Raw genomic sequence first — 11,834 nt, 5'->3', positions numbered from 1 at the left:
AACAAGAGGACAAGGGCCACATTGTACTTATTTGGTAGCTACATGGCTCTAGTACAGCATGGCAGGCACTTGGAAGGATCAAGATCAACATGCTAATCAATTCAGCTGCCGGAAAGTAAGCCATTCCCCTATCAGTCTTTTTCATAAGGAACATGGATTCTTTACTGCCTCTGCAGATTCTGTTAGTTTTTCAAAGTATCTTCTGTGAAACTAGTTTTCTCTGGACAATAGGTATGCAAAAACCAAAAAAGGTAGGTGTGTGGGAGTCTGAAAGACAGATTTCTTTCCTAAAGAGCTTTGCAGAGCTTTGACTATACAATTATTCATTGTGAATCGCAATAGGAGGATACCATATATAGCTTTTCCCAAATTTATTTAGCCATAGAACACTTTTCTCCAGGAACAGCTGCAGGGACTAGTACTCCCAGGAATACATTTTGGGAAATATTAGTCTATCTTTCTGGTGCACAGCTCTTTGACCTACCACCCACAAGGCAGAGTGGCTGCAAACATGCCCTGTCCTCTATAATGAGGGCAGGGCTGCACAGAAGGTGGTTAGGTGACCACGCAGCACACTCAGACTTCTGTCATCGAGTGAGCTCAGCCACAAATGAGGTGACTGAGAGCCCAGAAAACAAATAAGGAATGGTCCAATAAATATTCACAACTGAACATCAGGTGACATTTTCATTTATTCTGTTTACAGGCGCCACGTAGTTACACTGGTTTTTCTCGGTCTCATCTGGGTTGGATCCAAAGACATTCAGAGGCATGGTGAAAGGCAAAGCATCAGACATCTCATTGGTGGCAGGTACTTTCTGACTACTGTACCACCGGCCGTATCCTTCCCCACCTCATCATCCCCAAAGCCATTTACTGCCAAACGCTACAGTAAAAACCCAATGCATTTACATAAAATAATGCCTAACTGCACATTTACAATTTTTAGGAAAAAATCCCGCTTACGCTCTTCTAGAAATTTATGGCAGGAAAGTTAAGGACCAAGGCTATGAGTGAGCCATATGTGGCAACTAAAAGTAGATGAGCACTGAGTTTCTCCATTCGTGGAAAAAAAGTCACACTGAGCCCACCCTTCCTGTGGGGCAGGATAAGACCTTGCTTTTATACCCTGTTGAGAATCTCAGGTGGACAACGTGACTGCATGAATGTTGAAAGGCAGCTTGTCGGCTTAGTTATCACCTTGCAGAGGCAGCTATGCACTACACAGCCACGCTGCCCAAAGCGCGCTCCTAAGAACACTGGTCCTACAAAGTGCTCCTTGTAAGAGAACTTTAGGAATCAAAGTATTTAGAAAATACTATACACTATCATTCCCTTCCTGGAGATCCACAATGTACAGTATCACATGGAAGTTTCCAGAAGTCCTTTCATAAAGAAATGCTTAACTTTAACCCAGAGTTTCCATATCAACCTGACCTTGGAATCTCTTATTTTTTGGGGTGACACATTTCATAGAACACATTCTGAGAAATGCTCCTCTATGGCTTTAATTCTTTGCAGAAACAAAATAATAATAATTTTTTTACTTAAAAAAATTAAGTAACTAGTAGGATCATGTGTTGGTCAACAACAAAGAGATCAAAGAGTCAGGAAGTCCACGTCATAGACCCCTCCTTTCTAATTCCAGCCTAGCACTGTCACCATAAACTTCGCCTGCCTGAAAACAGGTAGCAATCAGTTGTCCATGATTTCTCCCTTTGAGTTGTTCAGCATGGTAATCACAGTACAGAATTGAACGTGGCCCATCAGGGGCCCATATTTCATGTACAGAGGCCAAGCGTCTTGTCTTGTCTTCTGTTGTAACAGTGAAATCATTAAACATCTATTGTTGCTTATCACATGACTACAAGGTTTTTCAAATAGACCTGACAAGCCCTTTGTTCCTAACAAAAAAGGGGGATGATAACTTGTAGAGCTTCTAATTATTTTCAGCCACAACTACACAGACCAAGAGATCAAAATACAAAGCTTTTGGCCAAATAATTTAAAAGTATTACAGCAAGGACAGGGAAAGATGGAAATCAATGACATTACTGGAATGATGTAAACATTTTATCATCTGCATAATACATAATTTTTTATTCTTGTTTCCAAGGAGTGTCACATGATGTTTTGAAGCAGAAGCAGACTCTCCACATGTGAAACTTGGCAGACAATAATAACGTATTTTCTATGCCCTGCTGGGATATAAGCGCACGTTCACACCTCAATAGCAATCCTCGCAAATCGATATTGCAGAGAGGCGGGAGGCCTCAGTAGCACTAAGCCCCTCTGCACCGCCGGCTGGCTGGACAGCATATCCAGCAAGCCTGTCAAGCTAACAAACCCCAGGGCTTCTCCACAGCCAACAGCCATGGAAAAATCTCCCTGAGTCACAAAGCCTAGGAGAGTTCTGGAGCAGTGCATCGTCACACGCGGCAGAGGGCCTGACCACAGCCCCAGAGTCAGAGCTTCCTGCCCAGCCACGGGCTCTTCCCACACTGGGCCATCAGAAGAGGCGCGTCCCGCCTTCTGCCTCTTCTCCCTTTTCTTCTTCTCTTTCTGTTCCAGGATCTTGCTCCTGAATGGGTCACTGTGTTTGGATTCCTGGGGCCCACAGTAATGCCAGTCTTCACGGAGCTGGAGGAAGTCCTCCTTGGCTGGGACGCAGATCATGGTGTGAGGCTCGGGGCTGCCCTTGCTGAGCAGGGACAGGCTGACCCACACCAGGGCCCTGGGGAAGTGGCCCAAGATGGACAGGCAGGCCTCTCTGGTCAATCCTTGCTGGCCTCTGCCAGGAGCTCGCCGGGCTCCCCGAGTGTCCTCAGAACTGGGCCCACACCAGGCTGACAGCTGCTTCAGTAATTTTCTACTCCTACATGAAGTTGGAGACATACGTTTGAGGATATTTTGTTCCAGAAAAAAAACATACAATCAGAAGATTAGACATTGCTAGAATTAATTTGATTCTTTTATACTATATAAGAATCAAAACTACAATTTTTAAAAAATTAGAAATACACTGTAGTACATTTTAGTACTGATATTTTTCCTTTTATGTGTTTGCCATTCTGAAACTCAGGGACTAAAGGTTTAAGAAGTTGAAGGCAGGCAAAACAAGACAGTGAAATAGAATCTAGGATTGTAATCACAGTGAGGGTGAAAATAAAGAGGCACTAAGATTTTAATGAGTAAAGGAACTGTAAGGGACAATAGTTACATGTAAAGTAAGAAAGAATGATAGGAAATTAAGAGGCTACTATATGGAAAAGTAAGCACAAGACTAGAGGGATAAGCACTTTTTAAAAATCATAGCACAGGCCAGGCGTAGTGGCTCACACCTGTAATCCTAGCAGTTTTGGGAGGCCGAGGTGGGCAGATCATATGAGGTAAGGAGTTTGAGACCAGCCTGACCAACATGGTGAAAATTAGCCAAGCGTGGTGGCATGCACCTGTAGTCCCAACTACTTGGGAGGCTGAGGCAGGAGAATCGCTTGAATCCAGGAGGTAGAGGTTGCAGTGAGCCAAGATCACACCACTGCACTCCTGCCTGGGCGATAGAGCAAGACTCCATCTCAAAAAAAAAAAAAAATCAGAGCAAAGCACAGAATGCAGGGTTGTTGATTAGCAGAACCTGACCCGCAGCAATATTGAGAGGAGAACATAGTGTATCTGGTAGCCTCTCTGGCTAGGACCATATTACATCTAACTGGTTGCTACTCTATTATGAATCCATATAATACAAAAGGAACTAGAAAAAATCTAATTTGGTGATTTAAAGCAAAGAATCCTTGCTCAAACTGCATAAAATGTCAGAAAAAAAACTGCCTTGGTTTAGATCTATTGATGACAATATTGTAAATCATTTCATCAATTAGCATCATGCCTTACATCAAATATTATTAAGCTGTTTCCCTGAGCCCTCTATGAAATATGAAAGACTGGCTTTCCCTTTCAGAAAGTCTATAAATTCCCTTGGATTTTGCATAAACAAACAGTGATGATGCTTATATCTTGTAGCCTCTTCAGTATTAAAATAAATAATCCAAAATGTACCCAGAAGTCACCGACACTTACCTGAGAACACAGAGTTGACTCCCTGTGGCAGCAACATGGTTTTCACTGGTGTCCTGGTCTGTGATGCTCTCAGGCCCTGGCGATTCTTGACACCCTGCATCCATTACCTCTTCTGCCTCCCTGGGGTGCTCTATGGCTGTGCCCACTTCATCAGATGGCTGATGAGGTTTTTTAGGCATGGGAGCACAAGGCGCCTCAGATCTTCTTAGCTCACTCTCCTTACCATTTGGAGATGAAGCTACAGAAGGTTCTTCATGGGCCTGGCCTCTTGACTCCCAGTCATGAGTTAACTGCTCCCAGGGACAGCAGAAAGGTGCCAGAGTGCCAAGCTTAACGTAGTTGGGCCGTTTTGCGGGAGGGCGTCTAAAGAAAAACACAGAGGAGAACCAATGTTGAACAATTTAGGACTGCAAAACTGAAATAATTATAACCATTATAATGCATCTCTATTTACACACACACACACACACACACACACACACACACACACACACACAAGCTTTCCAAGAAACATATGATAAAGAATAATAGGCTGGGCTCAGTGGCTCATGCCTGTAATCCCAGCACTTTAGAAGGCCAAGGTCAGGAGTTCGAGACCAGCCTGGCCAACATGGTGAAAGCTCTACTAAAAATACAAAAATTAGCCAGGCATGGTGGAGGGTGCCTATAATCCCAGCTACTTGGGAGGCTGAGGCAGACGAATCACTTAAACCCAGGAGGCAGAGGCTGCAGCGAGCCAAGATCGCGCCACTGCACTCCAGCCTGGGCAACAAAGTAAGACTCCGTCTCAAAACATAATAGTAATAGGCCAGGCGCGGTGGCTCATACTTGTAATCCCAGCACTTTGGGAGGCCCAGGCGGGTGGATCACCAGAGGTCAGGAGTTCGAGACCAGCCTGGCCAACATGGTGAAACCCCGTCTCTACTAAAAATAAAAAAAAATTAGCCAGGTGTGGTGGCACGTGCCTGTAATCCCAGCTACTAGGGAGGCTGAGGCAGAAGAATCACTTGAACCCGGGAGGCAGAGGTTGCAGTAAGCTGAGATCATGCCACTGCACTCCATCCTGGGTGACAAGAGCAAAACTCCATCTCCAAAAATAAATAAATAAAATAATAATAACAACCAACTCTACTGGCCAAGCTTTTTTGTTTTCTCTGGTTTTCAATAAACAATGTAGCCCCATGTGGCCACTGAACCACACCAGGGGGTTCATTCTTGAAAGCTACAAGGAACTGGTGCCCCTGGAGTTGCACCACGATTTTCCTATACACTAAGCTCAAGGTTACATGAAGTTTCTGTTTTACTCTTGACCTCCAGTGACCCAGCTACCCTCCACAAAAACAATAAATATCATTATCAGTTTTTTACATAGCCTTCCAGAGACATTTTATGTACATACAAGCAGATATGTACATATTTCTTCCTTTTTATTTATTTTTATACAAATAGCAGCATACTAGATACAGTACTTTTTGCTTAACTTCACTTTTCTCACTTAACAAAATATCTTGATTACTTTATGCCAGTACTGAAAGCTCCCTCATTCTTTCTTTTTAAAAGGCTGTGTATCTTGTCTCTTATTCTACTGAATGAATATGTCCTTATTGATTTAGACAGTCCTCTATGAAAGGACATTTTGATTGTCTTCAAGCTTTTGTTCCTCCAAACAAGGCTGCAATGAATGATCTTGATGGTTACTCTGCCTTCCCCTGTGCCACCATGGCTCTTGTTGTCACTCCCAGTGGCTTCAGCATCTGCCTAAATCATCCTTCCAATACCCCACCAGTCACCTTCCCACCCTCACTTCGCATCTTTTACTTCACCCCACCTCAAGCACCCACTCGCTGCTCATACCTTAGGTGTGGTCACTGCCAACACCTGCTCCAGCTTCAAACCGCGACGTCAGTATCCCGCTCTCAGAGCCATGTCTCCTGTTTTCCACCCACTTACCCTCCCACAACAATGCCCCAACCATGCATTTACACCAGCACCTCCCCGCGGCTCACAGCAGCTGCCTTGCTCTTCATCAGCCTAGACTCCATGGTTCACACCACCGTCCCTCCCCTACAAATGCCCCCACTCCCTCCACTGGAAAGTCCACCTGGGCGCAGCTGACTCTCCAATGACCCCATGCCAGCCCGAGTGGCAGAGCACAGCTGAGGAAGAACTCAAAATGGTCCTGAATGGTCTTCCTTTATAAACACAAATCTCAAATAGGCGCTCTCTACATCTTACAGATCCCATGTTTCTCCTCTCAATTCCACCGTCCACTCTCCCAGAAACTGCTTACAATTCCTCTCTCCTCAAATCTCCAACAGCCTCTCTCCCCGTCTTACTGCTGGCTGATAGCTGTGCCTCTTTTTTCATGAAGACAGTCACAATCAGGAGTGTGCTACTTAATCCCCCCACCGCAGAATCTAACCTAGCTAAATAAATCCATGTTCAGATTTCAGTGGCAGTCTAACAGTCTTATATTAATTTTTCTGAGGAAGAAGAACTAGCCAACTTAAGAATTACAGAAAGAAAGTGGTTTGGAAAATAGGATTCAGAGTCAGGGCTGTGCGCGGTGGCTCATGCCCGTAATCCCAGCACTTTGGGAGGCCGAGACAGGCGGATCACAAGGTCAACAGATCAAGACCATCCTGGTGGTGAAACCCTATCTCTACTAAAACTACAAAAATTAGCTGGGCCTGGTGGTGGGCACCTGTAATCCCAGCTACTCGGGAGGCTGAAGCAGGAGAATCGCTCGAACCTGGGAGGCGGAGGTTGCAATGATAGCCAAAGAAATAAAAGCAGATTAAATGGCATCAGTGGCAGTCTAACAGTCTTATATTCAGAAGAACTGAACTCAATCCCAACAGATACTGCCTCCTCTACTTGTGCCCTGAATCCCACCCCTTCTTCCTTGTCCAAGGACTTAGCTCTTACATTTTAGCCTCCCTCCCATCTCCTGGGTACCCCCAACCAGCCTAGAAACTTGTGCCTCCATCAAGAACATAAGTTACATGGCCAGGTATAATGGCTCATTCCTGTAATCCCAGCATTTTGGGAGGCTGGGGTGGGAGGATTGCTTGAGGCCAGGAGTTCAAGACCAGCTTGGGCAACAAAGCGAGACCCTGTCTACAAAAAATTTAAAAATTAGCCAGGAGTGGTGGTGCACACCTACAGTCCCAGCTACTCAGGAGGCTGAGATGGGAGGATTGCTTGAGCCCAGGAGTTGGAGGCTGCAGTAAGTTATGATCACACCACTGCACTCCAGCCTGGGTGACAGAGCGAGACCCTGTCTCAAGAAATAAAAGAAGAATATAAGCTCCATGAAGGCAGAGACAGACTTGTCTGCCTTGCCCCTGCTGTCACCCCAGCACCTAGAATGGTGTTTGACACACAGTAGGTGCTAAAGAAATGTATGTTAAATGAAGGAATAAATGAGACAAATATATAAAGATGCACACAGGAAGATGTTCACAGAAACACACAGCAAAACATCAGAAATAACCTCAAGAGCCACTGATAAATTACAGGACATCCACACTGCAATTGCATGCGGCCATTCAAAGTGACATTTTGAGCAAGGCTGGCAGGCTGACTCACAGGCCAAATGTGGCCTCCTGTCTGTTTTTGTACCACCCATGAGCTAAGAATGGTTTCTACAGTTTTAAATGGCTGAAAAAGCAAAAGAGTAATATTTCATGACACATGAAAATTATACGAAATTCAAATCTGAGTGTCCATATATAAAGCATGATTGGAACACAGCCGTGCTCGTTCTCTTACATGTCATCTGCAGCTGCTTGGAAGCCACAATGGCAGAGTTGAGTAGTTGCCATGGAGACCAAAGGCTCCACAAAGCCAAAAATATTTAGCATCTGGCCCTCTACCAAAAAAGTTTGTCAATACTTGGTTTAGAGTCATATTTTTTGATATGGTAAAACTATATATACCATATTGTTAAACGAAAAAGGCAGGTTTCAAAATAATGTATGTAATACCAGTCTTTAAAAAAATATGTGTATCTATGGAAAATTTGCATGCATAAAAAGCTCTGAAGAGTAAGAAATAAGTATTATTGTCAACTATTATTTAACAAACACATAGAAGCCTCTCAACTACGTTCTATGGGAGACACAAGGATGTATAACATGTGATTGCTGCCCTCAAAGAGCTGGTAAGCTAGCAATCCAGGAATATATCACTAGTCACTCATTCATCCACCACTCTGCAAATAGTTTGAAACCCAGGCACAGGCCAGGCAGGGTAGCTCATGTCTGTAACCCTAGCACTTTGGGAGGCCAAAGCAAGTGGATCACTTGAGCCCAGGAGTTCACGAACACCCTGGGCAACATCACAAAACCTCATCTCTACAAAAAATACAAAAATTAGCCAGGTGTGGTGGCAGGTACCTGTAGTCCCAGCTACTCAGGAGGCTGAGGTGGGAGTATCACCTGGGTCCGGGAGGTGGAGGCTGTGGTCAGCCATGATTATGCCACTGTACTCCAGCCTGGGTGACAGAGTGAGATCCTGTCCCCCCCAACTCCACCCCCCCAAAAAAAAGCTAGGCAGACTGCCTGTCTCTACAGTTATGGTTGCAGCAATGAACAAGAAAACACAATTCTGTCCTCATGAAGCTCACCATCAAGGAACTACAATATTCAACCAGTCATTCATCAGACAACAAATAAAGGTTATTAAGACCTACTGTGCACCAAGCACTGGCTAGACACTGCAAATGCCACAATAAAGAGAGACAGCTTCTGTGCTTCTGGGAGCCTACAATTTAGGGGGCAACAAATTCCAAATGTTAGAATATACTTTGTAATATAAAGGAAATCATGACCCTCATTGGCCACACTTCCAGTGAAAAAATAAAAGTCTAAATGGATAGGTACTAAGATATAAAAACAGTGCTTGGCCAGGTACAGTGGCTCATACCTATAATCTTGGCACTTTGGGAGGCCGAGGCCGGTGCATCCATGGAAAACTGGTATTGAGACCAGCCTGGGCAACATGGTGAAACCCCATCTCTACAGAAAATACAGAAGTTAGCCAGGCACATTGGCACATGCCTTTACTCTCAGCTACACGGGTGAAGTGAAAGACTCGCTTGAGCCCAGGAGGCGGAGGTTTCAGTGAGCCAAGATCATACCACTGAACTCCAGCCTGGGCAACAGAGCAAGACCACCATCTCAAAAAACAAACAAACAAACAGTACTTATCTCTCTGGATGGCAGGACTATACCAATTTATCTTTTTATATATTTTCATAGTTTAATTAAAATTTTATAACTATATATTACTTCTATAATACGTTTCAAAAACACAATTTCCATTTTGGAGGGAGAGAGGGGTTGGTAGTAGAAATCTATTAACAAGTGTCTGAGACTCATGTCCAAGTTTAAGTGTACATTATTATTGATAGAAATAAATAACAAACAAAAGGGTTTATAACCAAAATGGGCCTATAAAAGCCAAACAGACATAAGACAATCTCCTCACTTAAGTAATATCTTCTCAATTATTTCTCAGTAATGCTGAACTCACTGAAAAGTCTATGAAAACTCCGTGTTAGATAATAAGAATTACCAAAGCCATCCTAATGCTTGGTATACCAATATAAGCAGGCACTTCTCTTCTCCTTAATACATTATCAAACTAGAGAAGCCAGTCTCTTACCTTTTGTACTTTTCAAGAAGATTCTTAGCTTGCTCTTCTGCAAACAGCATCCCGGCAGGGCAGTCTGGAAAATCGCCTGGGACATTAGGCGACCTCTTATACTGAGAATGCACTGCAGACTCTTTCAACCCTCCGACTCTCGCACCTCGATAGATCTAAAAGAAATGTCAAAAAGATACTGTCAGTCTACCAACTTAAAGTCAATTGCTTAATGTTTATATGGGGGAAAATGAGAAACAACCTAAATGCCCCTCAAAAGGAGAATGGATAGAAATACACACAATGGATTACCATGCAATAGTAAAAATGAATGAAATTGCGCTTCGTCATGCTTCATTAATAAATATGGAAAAGAATCTCAATGCCAAGTGAATACAGCAAGTTGCAAAATCATATATACAGTGAGGTATATACTTTAAAAACGTGTCAAGTCGAAATAGTTATTTTATTGTGGGATACAAACATACTTCAATAAAGCTATAAAAATATGCATGGTAGCAGCAAACATCGAAATCAGAGGAGTGATTATTTTATAAGGAGGGAGGGAAATGAAACTGGAGAGAGGTACACAGGGTGCACTGATGCATCTGTAGTGTTTTATTTCTTAAGCCAGATGCTGGGTAAATGGCACACAGGCATCCACTACATCAGCATCTATTCTTTTTTATATGCTTGAAAGCATCTCATAGTAAAAAATTAAGTAGGATTATTTTTAAATATTCCTACTCCTGAATGATTAACTGGATGTCCTCGCACTAGGCATGCTAAAAATTAATTACCGGCATGAATCTAAAAGTCTCACATGCCTTTTACACTCTCTAGGATCAAAGTAATATTTATTTATTTTCATTTTTGAGGCAGAGTCTCGCTCTGTCACCCAGGCTGGAGTGCAGTGGTGTGATCTCAGCTCACTGCAACTCCGCCTCCCAGGTTCAAGGGATTCTTATGCCTCAGTCTCCCAAGGAGCCATCATACCCAGCTAATTTTTGTATTTTTAGTAGAGACGGGGTTTCACCATGTTGGCCAGGCTGGCCTCAAACTCCTGACCTCAAGTGATCTGCCCACCTCGGCCTCCCAAAGTGCTGGGATTATTACAGGCATGAACCACCACACCCAGTCTTCAAAGTAATATTTAAAATAACCAGGAAAAAAAAGACACATTTGATTCTAATAATATTTTTACCTGCAGTTGATAAATAGGGGTATAGGGTTATAGTTAACATTTTTTAAAAAAAGTATTCTATCTGTCTGTAAAAGTTAAGTCCTTTGCTTTTAAACTATAACAAATTTCTTCAAATCAAATAGCTAGACATTTTTGTTGCCACTACTATTCAAAAATCAGGTCACTTTAAAAACCTCGACAATTAACGATATGTCAGCACAGGTCTTATAATGAGAACCTGGCTCCAGGAACTATATGTATGAAGTATCTTGTATCCGGGACTATAGCTCTAAGGGCAGAAATATACCACTCAATTCCTCCTAAGTTGTACATAAAGTCTGGAACATTTTGAGTACTTAGCATTTATTAGGAATCTATTTTAAATATTGCAACTGTTAGAATCAAAAAGTCACTTACAAATGGAATCCAGAAAGCCATGCCCCAGCCCTTTGGGAGTAGAACATCCCAGCCACTTCCCCAGCCTAGTCGGTCTTCACCAGTCACTTTTCCTGGCTGCTGAATCAAAAGTATAGGTATCTTGGATTCATGGGGACCTAAAATAAGCTGTGACCCAGGCACCAGCAATTCACTCCTCATCCGGTTTAAATCCTAAAGTGGAAGAAAATAATTCAAGACCAACAGCCCTAGTCTTCTGGGAGATCCTCCTGGGTCTCCCTATAAGCAGCTTTAGAAAGTTAAATGCTCTTTTAAAAAAGCAAGAGAAAAACATTCTCAATAAATAAATGTGAGCCATTTTAAGTATAAGGTATTCCTCCTACAGATATTTTCCTCTATACAAGTATTTAGGTAGAAATGCCAAATTGTCTTATATCATTCATTATCAGCATTCATTCCGTTGATCTGTTATATCAGGATTAATCTTATATGTTGATATTCTGTCCTTACATTGATTTTGATTAAGATT

General features: G+C 42.8%; 1 protein-coding gene across 3 annotated transcripts in view; it reads right to left on the bottom strand.

Moving 5' to 3' along the window:
• Positions 1-674: 674 nt before the first annotated feature.
• The window catches only part of POP1 (POP1 homolog, ribonuclease P/MRP subunit), a 42,927-nt gene continuing 31,767 nt past the window's right edge, over positions 675-11,834 (bottom strand). For all 3 annotated transcript variants that reach the window (XM_021942525.2, XM_031669685.1, XM_031669686.1), the window contains 4 exons: positions 11,327-11,518; positions 9,748-9,902; positions 4,078-4,440; positions 675-2,875 (listed from right to left, as the gene is read on the bottom strand). In XM_021942525.2, the coding sequence (XP_021798217.2) occupies positions 2,221-2,875; positions 4,078-4,440; positions 9,748-9,902; positions 11,327-11,518 (1,365 nt within the window). In that variant the 3' untranslated portion in view covers positions 675-2,220. The remainder of the gene's footprint in view (positions 2,876-4,077; positions 4,441-9,747; positions 9,903-11,326; positions 11,519-11,834) is intronic.

Source organism: Papio anubis, chromosome 8 (assembly GCF_008728515.1).
Source record: "Papio anubis isolate 15944 chromosome 8, Panubis1.0, whole genome shotgun sequence".
Classification (NCBI taxonomy): Eukaryota; Metazoa; Chordata; class Mammalia; order Primates; family Cercopithecidae; genus Papio; species Papio anubis.
This window is presented reverse-complemented; position numbering and strand designations above follow the sequence as displayed.